This window comes from Poecilia reticulata, linkage group LG14, assembly GCF_000633615.1.
Source record: "Poecilia reticulata strain Guanapo linkage group LG14, Guppy_female_1.0+MT, whole genome shotgun sequence".
NCBI classification, from domain to species: domain Eukaryota; kingdom Metazoa; phylum Chordata; class Actinopteri; order Cyprinodontiformes; family Poeciliidae; genus Poecilia; species Poecilia reticulata.
Genome location: NC_024344.1, coordinates 16,565,840 through 16,579,198, shown reverse-complemented (window position 1 = coordinate 16,579,198; position 13,359 = coordinate 16,565,840). Strand labels below are relative to the sequence as shown.

Here is a 13,359-nt window from a genome sequence, read left to right as displayed (position 1 = left end):
TGTTTGTACTTACGTTGTTTAAATAAAGTAAAAAAAAAAAAAAATTCCGTTTGCTTTTCGTTAGCATAATCAAACTAGAACTAAACACTAGAAATATATCGCCGTGTGATTTGAGTCAGTGTAATATTGGCAACAGTTTCTTTTTAACTACTGAAATAAATGAATCATTTATCACAATATAAACAGCTTTATTTAGCACATTAAAACAATTCCCTGAATCGCATCGGCGCTGATATTTCTGACAGAACGTGAAAGTAACAGGTCACGTGATTCTAGACCAGGTCACGTGATTCTAGACCAGGTCACGTGACTAAGGAACTAGGAAACTGTCAGTTGAGAAGTTCGTGTTGCCAACGGTGGTCTGACCTGTAAAGCTCGGGATGCTCCGTGTTTTATGGCTGTTCGCCGCCCTGGACGCGGTGCTGCTGCTGGACACAGGCATGCTGTTTCCGCGGGAGTCCTCCTCCAGAGAGCTGAAGGAGCTGAACGGGCTTTGGGCTTTCAGGGCTGACAGATCCCCTAACAGGAACCAGGGCTTCGAGAGCGCTTGGTACAAAAGTCGACTGGCAGAGGTGAGTGGGTTTACAGAAGCGAAGCAAGTCAAAGTGACCGTAATAAGGTGCAAGTATAAGTATAATGCACTGAAATACTTAGCATACCATAAACTAACTCTTATCAATCACGGCTTTTATTACAAATAGTGGTAAATGTTGCGCAAGTTTTGCATCCACGGCCATAAAATTTATGTAAAGCAAAACTGGTCCAAGTCTAGAACCCTTTGGAACACAAGAACTGTATTGGTATTTATACCAAAGATGTCATACACATAAAGAAACTGGAATCTGTCAAATACATGACGGTAAAAAGAATAATTTTTAAAAAGCCTTTATTCGCAATAATATGCTTAAAGGTGGGGCACTCAAGTCAATATTGAAAATATATTTGTGGATAACTATTGCATTTAAAGCAATACCATTCATACATCCCACAAGCTTGGAAATTAAAGGAGACATGGAAATAAATGAGTGAAAACCCGCAGTAACTCGATGACCACTGCAGAGTTTAACCATGCAACAGTTCAGTTAACCCTGCTACCTTCCGGTCTCCACGCATGAGCCTGACGTTTAGGGTCAGGCTTCCTGAACGTAAAGGTCGGTGGCTATAAGTCATATCAGAAGGGGGTTGCAAAAGACAAAACAAATGAAGGAAAAGATAAATGAAGGTCGTTGGTCTGCCCTGATCAGACAGGCTCCAAGACCTCCTGGCCAAGCTCTGACAAACATTCCTGACCAGGTCACCACTACCCCTTTACCCTCTCACCTTTCAGTCAGTGGGATGGAGGTGCCACTGGTTACAAATGCTAAAAACTTTTCAGATTTTGAGGACTGCCCCTTGGTTTCCACTTTTAAAGTTTTAAAGGTGCACAAAAGAGTAAGCATTTCACTTTTTAAAGTTGAAACTTTGATGGTTCCCGTGTGAGAAATGTGGTTGTAGCAGCTCCCCAGCACTTGAATTAATTTGCGCGGTCTCGAGGGGTGATTTTCAAGATTTGTTTATTTTCTTTGATGATCATAGGTCAACTCAATCATCTTGATTACTTCAGTCACCGTGAAAACTAAACAGATATGCAAATATCTGTTTAGCCTGCCCTCATTTAGCTACGGCAGCCCGTGAGGTACATAACGCACAAAAACTTTACAAAGTGCAAATACAGTTGAAACAAAATACAAACCACCAGGGCTCATCAAAACAGACAAATATTATCAAACAATCTGCAGCATCCTTTATATAATTTACAATAAATAGTCTACAAATTTGAATGATTTAAGCAACTTAATTTAAATGGTTCACCATCCATTACAGTGGTCCATTTTTACTCATGGAGTAAAAATAGCTTTTTGGGAAATACAGGAAGCTGTTCTGTTATGTTTATAGGATTGTTGCAGTTATGCATAGTGTTGAAGGCTATACTGATCAATGACATGCTTAATCGGATCATTTCAAATGATCATGGCTCACAACCCTAAAAACACCAGGTGTCAGATTGTGGTTTTCTTGACTTATCGTTTATTCCACAAAGTCCAGTGAATCACAGATTCCAAGCAGTTTGACTCGCCCAATTCACTAGAGGTGAAATTATTTAACAATGGGACCAAAATGATTTGAATCCATTTTTGGTTGGTGCAAATGTGCTTTTTAGAAATCCACTAAAAGCAACATGTATGTTGTTCCAGACCGGCCCTGTGATCGACATGCCGGTTCCTGCCAGCTACAACGACATCACTCAAGACCCCACACTGAGGGATTTCATTGGCTGGGTGTGGTACGAGCGCGAGGTGACGGTGCCCACCCGCTGGATCACCGATGACGGCCTGCGAGTGGTCCTCAGAGTGGGGAGCGCTCACTATTACTCTGTAGTGGTGAGTCTTTCTCAGCAACAGAGATCCAGGGACCTTGAAAACCAGGAGCAATGAATTTGTATTGGATGTTTTTAGATCAGTGTTTAACTAGCTGCTTTATATCCACCAGTGGGTGAATGGTGTGAAGGTGACTGAACACGAAGGTGGGCATCTGCCGTTTGAGGCAGAAATAGGCACCTTACTCCGTAAAGACCCAACCATGCCCTGCAGGATCACCATCGCTGTGAACAACACTCTGGATCTACACACACTCCCTCCAGGCACCATCCTGTACATGACTGACCGTACGAGGTAAACTCCTCTGTTAACCTCTCGTCTCTGCAATAATCTTTCACATTCAAACACTTGGTTTACACCAAACTTCTGCTTCCCTTATGAGTCACCTTGAATGGTTTTGCTAATAAGACTCTTTGATTCACAGGTATCCTGCTGGGTTCTTTGTTCAAAACACAAATTTTGATTTCTTCAACTATGCCGGGATACACCGTCCTGTCCTGTTGTATACCACTCCTAAAGCCTACGTGGATGACATCACCGTTGTTACAGATTTCTTGGACGACACAGGTAAGCCAACGGTCAAGAGTCTCTGGATTCACTCTCACCAGCCTTTTTTTTTAGTCCACATTTATCAAAGTCTAGTTCGTTTGCCTTGAAAGTCTGGTTTATTTGGGGAGATAGGAATGTGCAAACTCTGTCCTCCTTTAAAATCTAGATCTTGGTTTGGTTGAAGTGAACTCTGGTGCAATTTGAATGCATATTTGAATACCATTCAGACCAGTGGCCACTCCAAAAGCAGGAAGCGAACTACAGAGCAGGGTTTTCTGGATAAATGCAACCAAAGCAAACATAAAAATGGTCTCTTGCCAAAGACGGAAAGACCAGGATTTTCACGCTGCAAAAACACAAAATCTTACCAAGTATTTATGGTCTAGTTTCTAGTGCAGGTATCGTAATACACTTGAAATAAAACAAAACTGGCTTGCAGGTAACTTTTCAGCAAGAGATTGAAGCGTAAATAAATAAATCCTTAACATATATATTTTTTTATTTTTAAAGTACTAGTTGCACTGGTAAAGTGTTTGACTTATAACATGACATTTTTCCCATGTTAGAAGTAATAAATAAAAAAGTCTATTTGCAGAACTAGTTCTTTTTTTTATCAATAACAAGCAGTTAATGACTTAAAACAAGCTCCTGTTTCTTGGTAAACACATGCAAGCTCGTTTTGTCTTCAAGTTCCAGATATTTGCACTAGAACAAACTAAAACAAATAAATATAACAATAGAAACTATAACAAAAATACTTGGTAAGATTTTGTTTTTGCAGTGTGCAACCACTAAAATCTTGCCACTTCATGCTTCTTTCTCAAGAAGGAAGTTGCGCTCTGTGTCATTTTCAGAGATTTTCATGTGGTTTCCTTGGTGGTTCTTGGTGCAGCGCCACCTGGTGAGGCCAGAGCTGGTTTTTCACAGCTGAGGTTCTTTTGACGCAGTCAGTGCAGTGTGAAAACAAACTGCAGCAGCTGAAAATGTAGCAAATATTGCAATTTTGGTCCCCAATCGAACCGAGTCTACTTCACATGTGATGATGTGGATATTATGAACATCAAATGACAGGGAGCTGTAATAAAAGCAACAAGCTCATGATGTTTGTGGCGTTTCCTCTGGACTCCAGGGTTGGTCCGGTACGGTGTGTCAGTCAAAGGAACGACCTCCGCTGCGATGAAGGTGACTTTAATGGACAACGGAGGCCACTGCGTTGTTTCCTCCAATCAGGCTTCTGGAGTGCTCAAAGTGCCAAATGTCAACCTGTGGTGGCCGTACTTGATGCACGAGAACCCGGGTTATCTTTACTCGTTGGAGGTGAGTCATCCTAGAATCTAAATTATTTACTTTCAGATGTGGATCACATGAAGGATGCAACCAAGGAAGTGAAAGCAAATTAGTAAAGCATCCGTTTTTTTAAAACCGGTTATTGCAATGAACGGCATCTGAGTTTAATGCATTTTCCACAGTGTTTCCTTCTGAAATGATTAAGGGCCTACATGCTTTAAGGTTATTTTAAAGCCAGTTTTGGTCCACATGTATACATTAACATCAAAATGTAAGTCAAGGAAGCGCTGTGGACCACTCTGCTCCTTTTTATAAATTAAAATGAAAGATTTTCTTAAAATAAAATCTACAGATTTAAATTTTTTAACATTGCTTTATAAGATAATGGCAACAATCTCTGGATCACTGTCCTGTCCAGGTTCGCCTGAAGGCTACTGATGAGAGCTCAACGTCTGAGGATGTTTACACGCTACCGGTTGGCATCCGCACAGTTAACGTCAGCAGCACCCAGTTCTTCATCAACAACAAGCCTTTCTATTTCCATGGGGTCAATAAGCATGAAGATGCCGACGTAAGTACCAGAGAGAAGCTGAATACAGACCGAGGACTCATTCTTAGTTGGTGTTGGAGAACATTAATGATCTTGATGTGGCCCAAAATAAAAGTGACACCCCTGTCCAAACTGAACATCTCATAAACCCGTAGTACTCGACCTATTTCCTCTGCGGTCACTGTCTTTCGTGTCGTAGCTGTTTCTCTGCTGCAGCACATCTGATTTTAATGATTGCTTTACCTCCTAAGCATGCCATCAGCTTCTATTCATCTGTTTGTTGAACTGGGTGAGGTGAGCACTGGGCACCGGGGTTGAGAACCGTTGCCTTAGAGCTCCGTTCAGACAGTTGTGGTTGTAACATTACAGAACATCAAACGTTTACCTTGCTACATTCTCATGGTTGGGGAATGTCGGATCAAATCGTTTTGAGCCGGTCCTGCCTTGTGTTGTAGATCCGAGGGAAAGGTTTGGACTGGCCCCTAATCGTCAAGGACTTTAACCTGATGAAGTGGTTGGGGGCCAACTCGTTCCGCACTAGCCACTACCCCTACGCTGAGGAGATTCTGCAGATGTGTGACCGCCATGGCATCGTGGTGATTGATGAGAGCCCAGGGGTCGGCATTAAAGACATGTAAGACCTGACAGATTGACATTTCATCCACTCTAAAGCCGGCTGGTTGGTTTTTAGCTGCTTGTTTAACGTGTGGGGCCTCCACTGTCCTTAGTTGGGTAGAAGCCTAAATGAACAGCTGATGTAATTCTGTAGAAAATATTTATTGTTGTTCACAGATTTTGTGCTTCTGATTTTAACTTCAACTGCTTCAGCTAGCTAAAATAACTAACTTTGTAGAAATGTCTGGTTTAGATGTCTGTTGCTTTAAAATGATCATGATTGATTTCTTCCATTGTGGATATATCAACCAGAACTCTGTCATGTTTTTTGTTTTTTTTATCTTCACAAAATGTGTTTAATCTGACATTCAAGGTTTTTATTTATTTTTTCTTGGTGTACAAAAGGGAGAGGAAAACATTTGAATTGCACACTTTAGCAAAGGTTTAGAAAAATGACCTTCTTTTATGGAAACACCATAAATGCAATATTTAATTTTTTTCTTTTGACCTTAGTGGACTTTTGATAGTTTTGCAGATATTTGTAATGGAAGCGCTGCCACTGTGATGCCTCAAATTTTGCTCCTATGCTTTCCCACCACAGTCGCAGTTTTGGAAACGCCTCCCTGACCCACCACCTCGCTGTTATGGATGAGCTGGTACGGCGGGACAAGAACCATCCCTCCGTGGTCATGTGGTCTGTGGCCAATGAGCCCGCTGCAGAGATGCCCCCTGCTGAGAACTACTTCAAGTAAGTTATTGTGGTGTTATGGTTTCGTTTCACTCTAAACTTTCACTTCAGTTTATTCCCTCGATTTTTACAAGTTTCAAATTAATTCATTTATTCTCTTATATCTCTTACTCTACACAAGTGAAAATGAACAGTAATTACAAAATATGTGTTCATGGCCATATACATTCAATTAACAGTGTAAGTTGCAGATAATATATAATTAAAAATGCACTGAAAGAGGGCAAAATGTATTCCAAAGGGCAGATGGGTAAGTGAGGGCAACAGTGGCAACAGTGGGTCTTTGGTTTGTAGAGAATATTTAACATTCCCAGAAATAAAAATGTAAATATTGCTTCATCCATTTTTTTGTGTGTTTTTTTTAGTCATTTCCTTTTTGGTTGCACTACTTCATAGCTCCTTGTGGAGGCGCTAAGTGCATCAGTTAAAGAAACTTGTCTGGAAGGTGTAAACCAGAAAAGGAGTTGATGGGGAAATTTGATTGAAACATTTACTGATGCCACGTTTTCTAACACTGTGGTTTGTTAACTTCTTGATGAACACAGAAGTCCCTGAGTTTGTCAAGAAGTATGAAATGCATGAAAAACGAAGCAGACTTTGGGATGCATTAGTTTAGCCTCGACTAGTGGAGAACTGTCGGTTTGGCCTTGAGCAGTAATCTAAGGAATCCTGTCAGGCTGGTTACGAAGCCGCCGCCAACAGCTGGAGCTCAGGGCTCGCCTGAGACCACAGAGACCCACCCATCCAATCACTGCACCCATCAGAGGAACTGTGATGTAGTTAAGAACAAAATAGTCTCACGCTTCTACTGGCACAGGCATGCATGGTTACTGTAAAGTTTAAAGCTGACTTTAGCAGATTTTTTTTTTTTTTTCTCTCGGTGTGATGATGTAATCATCCATCTGCGATGTGGATCAATCCTGTGACAACTCGCTTGCAAAATGGCTCACTGCAGTTTTTTTTGTTGTTTTTTGTTTTCCCCCTTGCAGGACGCTGATAAAACACACCAAAGCTCTGGACCCTACCCGACCTGTGACCTACATCACAGACAGTAACTTCTCACGGGACAAAGGAGTGAGTCTGTCTTCATCTCACTACTGGCAGTATAAAAAAAAAGTTAATACCCTCTGTTTATGTGAAGTCTGGCAACTTTCAATGCAAAAAGACAAAAAGACAAAATCTTTTTGCTTGTATACCTGCTGAAAAGTTACTTGCAAGTTAGTTCTGTCTTATTTCAAGAATAAATATGTTTGCACTAGAAATGAGACCAAAGTTAACCTACCATCTGTAAATATTTGGATTTTTAACAGCCTTCAGTTCAATAAGAAACACAATTTTTGGTTATTATAAATTTATCAGTCACATGATCAACTAAAATGATCACTGGCAGTTTTGCTTGTTGTCCCTATGAGCTGATTTTTAAGGGCAATTTTGTTTAGTCTCATAATTAATTACATTTGTCATTTTTTTTATTTTTATCTACATTTGAAATATCTTCCAGTTCCTGCACTAGGTGTTCTTTACACAATTAAAGTTGATCTTAGAGAGGACACACTTGCATTATGCAATTATCAGGTGAACAAGGTCTCAAAACGACGAGATTATCGTTTATCTCAATTTCTGGGACAATTTATCATCCAGCAAAGTTTATAATTGTGATATTAGATTAGTCACCCTTAGTGCCGTTATTCCAGAACAATCAGTGATTGTATTCTATGGACGTACGTAGAAGAATATCTACTTTTAATTTAAGAATCCTGACCGTGTGTGAGGTTGTATTATTTTTGTATTTATTAAACATTCATTTGCTCCGCCTCCAGGCTCCCTTTGTGGACGTCATCTGTGTGAACAGCTACTTCTCCTGGTACCACGACCCCGGCCACGTGGAGGTCATCCCTCTCCAGCTCAACACTCAGTTTGAGGACTGGTACGGGAAGTACAAGAAGCCCATCATCCAGAGCGAGTACGGAGCCGATGTCGTGCCAGGGCTTCATAATGTGAGCAGCTACACCCGCAGGGCATTTCTGGCCTTTTTATTGATGCATTTTAATACTTTTACAGAAGTTTTAGTCTTTTTTTCCCTGACTGCAACCCTATTAAAAATAATGTGGGATTCTTAAAGGCTTCAATGCTTGAAAACCAACACGTTTAAACATATTTGGATCCTGAGGATTAGAAACTTTTTCCAGATTTTTTGTTTCAGAGTTTTTTATTTTAAATTGGGCACTAACTAATTTGATCTGAAAAACAAGTGTAAGCAAATAATTAAAAGCCCAAACGTATTATGTCATTCCTACCCATTAAATATGTAATCTTTCGTATTTTTGTTTGAGAGGTCTGCTAAGGAGTTGACCTTTTTTTTTCCATCACCATAGCAACAAGCCATTTGATATTTGAATCATATTTCTGTTCAGGACCCCCCGGTGATGTTTACTGAGGAGTATCAGAAAGTGGTCCTGCAGCAGTACCACAGCGTGTTCGACCAGAAGAGGAAGAAGTACGTCATCGGCGAGCTCATCTGGAACTTCGCTGACTTCATGACTACACAAGGTGAACCAGAATTTAGCTAAATATAATTTCTTTTAAAACTTTCTCTCCTTGTCTGCCTGCCATGTGTGGCTATTATTTATATTAGGAGCAAAGGGAACATTGTGCAAGAGCAGCTGCTGTAAAACAAGGTTTGTTTGTACTTCCTAGTGAATGTACTTTAGTTTGAAGAGTCTCCAACATTCTTCATTTCTAAATTCATCTTGTTCTTGGATGGATGAGTCTTGACGGTTTAGAGCGTTTTTTTTTTTTTTTTCTGTCCAGCCTCTTCCTTTTGTCTGCTTGATTGAAGTGCAGACGCATCTCGTTACGACGTAAACAACCGTTTAAATTTTTGGTTCTTCCTCGGATTTCACCAACACTGAAAGTAGCTAACTTTGAGTCTTCACTCAATGACATCCACACCGAAGAGTGTTGCTGTTAACATTACATTGTAGTTGGAGGGTGATCTGAAGAGTTTTGTTCAGATGAGTTCAAGGTGCATCTCCAATATTTTTAAATTCATCGTTTTAAAACTGAAAATTTAATTTCTTCAAATGAGGATCTGGGCTTGTAGCCTTGATACAGAGACTATAGTTAAAGTTTTTATGCCTGCTTTTTTTCTTCATACACACGAATGCCAATATTTTTATTAAAGTCTTCTCCAATATTTCTGTTGATCTTTGTGTTCGCAGGGATCATGCGTGTGGTGGGGAACAAGAAGGGGATCTTTACTCGGCAAAGGCAACCCAAAGCTGCTGCATTCATCCTCAAGGAGAGATACTGGAGACTGGCAAATGAAACTGGCACCCTGCCCCTCTGGACCAAGTACCCCTGCCCACTGTGAGTGACCAACGCAAGCGTTTAGCCCCGCAGGACAGCTGGAGCCGCACGGAAAATCATGTCTGATCAAATTGACATCAAGTTCTGCTTCTAATTAAATTATCCTTCTTGTGTTTTTCCACCAGCGTCTCTGTGATTGTATAAACTGCTATATTTCTAAATATCTTTATTTAGTTTTCTTTAAAGAAAATAAAACAAGAACGGGAACAAAGAAATGCCAGATACAACAATAAGAAACAGTTTCAGTTCCCCTTATTAGCTGCTGGGATCTACCACTAAGGAGACTTACAGGCAGGAAATACGAGGGAGGAAAATATACGGCAACAGTAATCACAAAAACATAGGAAAGCCTTAAAACCTGCTTTAAATAAGGTTCCTGGATTTGATTTGAACATTTCCAGAGGAGAGTGGAACAGGCAAAGCTGCCTTCATGTTCAAGTCCAAAGACATTGAAGACACTGGATAGATCCCCCAACATGCTCAGCCTGTAGCGCTGTGTTTTCACACACATCCAGAAAAAATGAATGTCTGTGACTTGATGCAATCTTTTTATTGCAACTAGGATCAATGGCACTGACTTTGAATCTGAGTGATTTGACTGAATGGACGTTTCTCTTTCCATAAAGTGCCTGGTGGTTATATTTGGTGCTGTATTAAAAAAAACATAATTGTCAGCTTCACGCTTGCAGTCACAGCTTGGGTTTTGTAATATGCAAGCGACGCAGGATTTTTATATAGAGTAGAGTTGGCTCAATTACAGACGGAAGTAGTCATGGCGTCGGTCCAGATTTACCCCAGTGAGTCATCAGGGCTGATGTCATAAGATCTCTCTCAAAGTTCAGTGCTTTGTACATGATTGGGTAAAAGTTGAGACTTTAAACAGAAATTAAGCATTTTCTGTATGTAATTGGGGCTGTACGATTAATAATTTATTTTCTCTACCCAAGCACAATTGTTGCCAGAGTTGTTGAGCTGTCTGTCAAATATATCAGCTGGAGATCATTTTAGCTTTATAGCGCTGAGATCAAACCTTCTGTATGTAAAACAGGTGGGACCATTAAACTGTCTTCAGCATAAAGAAACGATAACTAACTGGCTCTCCACAACTGATGCAAATGACTGACTTTGTAAACTTTTGTTTTCCGAAGATTGAGTAAACCAGAACAAAAGGTTGACAAAACTTTAGAAAATTCCTTTAAATCCATCAGAAGCTGCCGCTCTGAAAGCATTTAGGCGCCTTTTAAGCATCTCATCTAATGAGCTTCTGAAAAGAGTGTGTTCACTAATATTACATTTTGTAGCTCATTTTAGCTAATATAAACTAGGAACAAAAACAAGAATTTTTTTATAGGATGGAGGGGATCAAGAAATTAATCTGAAATGAAATGAACGTTAAAACACCTGGCATATTTGGTCTAGAGTTCTTCATGGTATTATCACCCGACTCAAACCGTGTTTGCTTTGCAAATCTAAGAAAATGATGTCATGTAGCAACGTATTTGGAGAAGCACAGTTGCCTAAGCAAATCAAGGCTGAGTTTAGGCATGTTGCTTTGAGTCATGCAGACTAAATTCAATGGGTCTGAATTGCTCCTTTTAGTTACACTTTTTTAGGATCAAAGAAAAATATCTTCAGCTTTGTTGTTCTTTCTGTTCCATTTGTACTAAAACCTTCTTCAAATTGAGGTTCAGTTGTGTGTTTTTTTTTTCCTGCATCAACCATAGATCAGTTTCATGATCTGACTGTAGCTTTGCTTATTTTCCATCCATCTGTATTCAGGGAATAAACTATTAGATCATTTTCCATTAATATTTTTCTAGTTAGTTTTATTGCTGGACAAATGAATTATTGGTTCCTCTTTGGGTATTCTGATGTGTAAAGATAATAAAAGGTGGGACAGAGTTTCTGTTGGAATATGCCAGTCTGACTTTATACAAACAATAATGTCATGTTACTGTGTAAGGGAAAATCTGAATGTTACGTTTGATTTCAATAAATTGAGTCATTTTATGTCTGAATCACTGCAATAAAGACGTTATAATGACACTACATTTATCCCTCAGGTTCTGTCATTCGTTTTTTTTCTACATCTAAAATGCTAAAGTCTGGCTAAATGTTTGTATGATGCTTAAAGGGTTAATAAGAGTGACGTGACTATTGTTGGTGGCGTGATCACAGTTATTATCTACCCTCATCTGATCTCTGACCTTTGTGTTAAAAGTTCCACCAACGCCGGGCAAATATTATTCCTTTCTAAACTTTGACAGCAGCCATTTAAGCTCACACATGTTCTTTATGGGTTTTGCTTTAGAAACCATTTCCAAATCATTCAGAGTAACTTTTTATGTTTCCCCTCAAGTCCACAGTAATGTGGTGACGCAGGGGTTAAGCACAGTCCACATACGGTGGCCTCAGACCCCAACGTGGCTGTCGCAGGTATGATTCCCGGCTTGGCGACCTTTGCTGCATGTCTTCCCCCTCTCTCATTACCCACCTTCCTGTCAACTATCAAATAAAGGCCACTAGAGCCAATAAAACCTTTATTTAAAAAAAGTCCACAGTAATGTAATGTTTCACACAGCTAAAGTTTTGCTACATTGCATCAAACAGGGGAAACATGTTTCCTTCACAAGCCCAACACCACCCTGAAACGAATGTTAAATGTTTCCAAAGTTGAATTAAAAATAGAAGAAATGAACATAATCTCAAGTTAGAAGACGGTCATGTCAACAACCTGGTTAAAATAGTATCATCAATCTTAGATATATATATTTTTTGAAAATGACAATTTTTCCAAGGAAATGTCAAACTCAAGGCTTAACATATTACAAGGCATGGCCAAATTAAGCAGGTTTCTCTCAAAGTTTTATTTTTTTAGTGGTGAAAGACAGATGTAATATAAATAACATTTCAGTTATTTATATTAGAGTTGACTAACATTTCTAAATAAGTGAATAAAAAATTATGGTAGAATAATGCAGATCAACCAGCAACATGGTAAAAGTTTAAAACATTTGAAATGTTCCGTATGTTCCTCCTTTGCCAAGTTTTTTTGTTTGTTTTTTTTTTATGCTAGAGAACATATTTGTTTTTCTCGCCTTCAGAATACAATAGTGTGACACCTTCTCCATCTTTTACTACAAACTGCTGGTCAGATGGCTGAAATGTGATGTGGATAACACATTTTACTCATGACAGAGGCATCCTCATTGGTGAGCCAGGGGGGGTCATGGCCCAATTTTGAAAAATGTTTTTCAAACATTTGAAATAATGTTTGAAAAACATTAAATACTTAAAATGGAGATTTTTCCAAATTTGTGGACTTGAAATGTCTCTTCAAAATGTAAAAAAAATATCTTCAAATGATCATGGTCAGGGAATTGGGCAGGTTTGCCCCCACCAAATATTAACGGCATATTTGGTAACCAGCTGATTGTAGGTTGGGTTTCACAGCAGGTAGCCTGACTAGTTAGGCAGCTAATATTCTGCGCAAGAGGCACATTTACTTAAAGCGTGACATCATTCTACATCAAGTCCATTATTGAATGTTATAGAATTACAAAAGTATAAAACCATATGTTGCCAACTGTAGGAATAATTGTTGCTCTGTTTTTAAATAAAGTTTTTGTTTATAATATACTGATAAATTACGTTGCCAACACTGCCATTTAGTTAGACTAAAAATGACACTTTCAGAGGGAATGTTTTAATGGTAGATCATTTCAACACAACAGGTTCAAATTAGCTCCACTTTATATTTTAGGATATATGAATTTGATTTTTTTTCTCCGCGCATTTCTACCATTAGTGTAACACTTTTCCAT

At 39.2% G+C, this 13,359-nt stretch overlaps 1 protein-coding gene across 1 annotated transcript; it reads left to right on the top strand.

Moving 5' to 3' along the window:
- Nucleotides 1-305: 305 nt before the first annotated feature.
- Nucleotides 306-11,586, top strand: gusb (glucuronidase, beta). Its single transcript, XM_008428106.2, has 12 exons — nt 306-572; nt 2,235-2,420; nt 2,530-2,711; nt 2,842-2,984; nt 4,096-4,283; nt 4,672-4,824; nt 5,259-5,437; nt 6,020-6,166; nt 7,156-7,240; nt 7,987-8,163; nt 8,581-8,716; nt 9,388-11,586. The coding sequence occupies exons 1-12, from the start codon at nt 381-383 to the stop codon at nt 9,537-9,539; spliced, it is 1,920 nt and encodes a 639-aa protein (XP_008426328.1). The 5' UTR covers nt 306-380; the 3' UTR covers nt 9,540-11,586.
- Nucleotides 11,587-13,359: the final 1,773 nt, after the last annotated feature.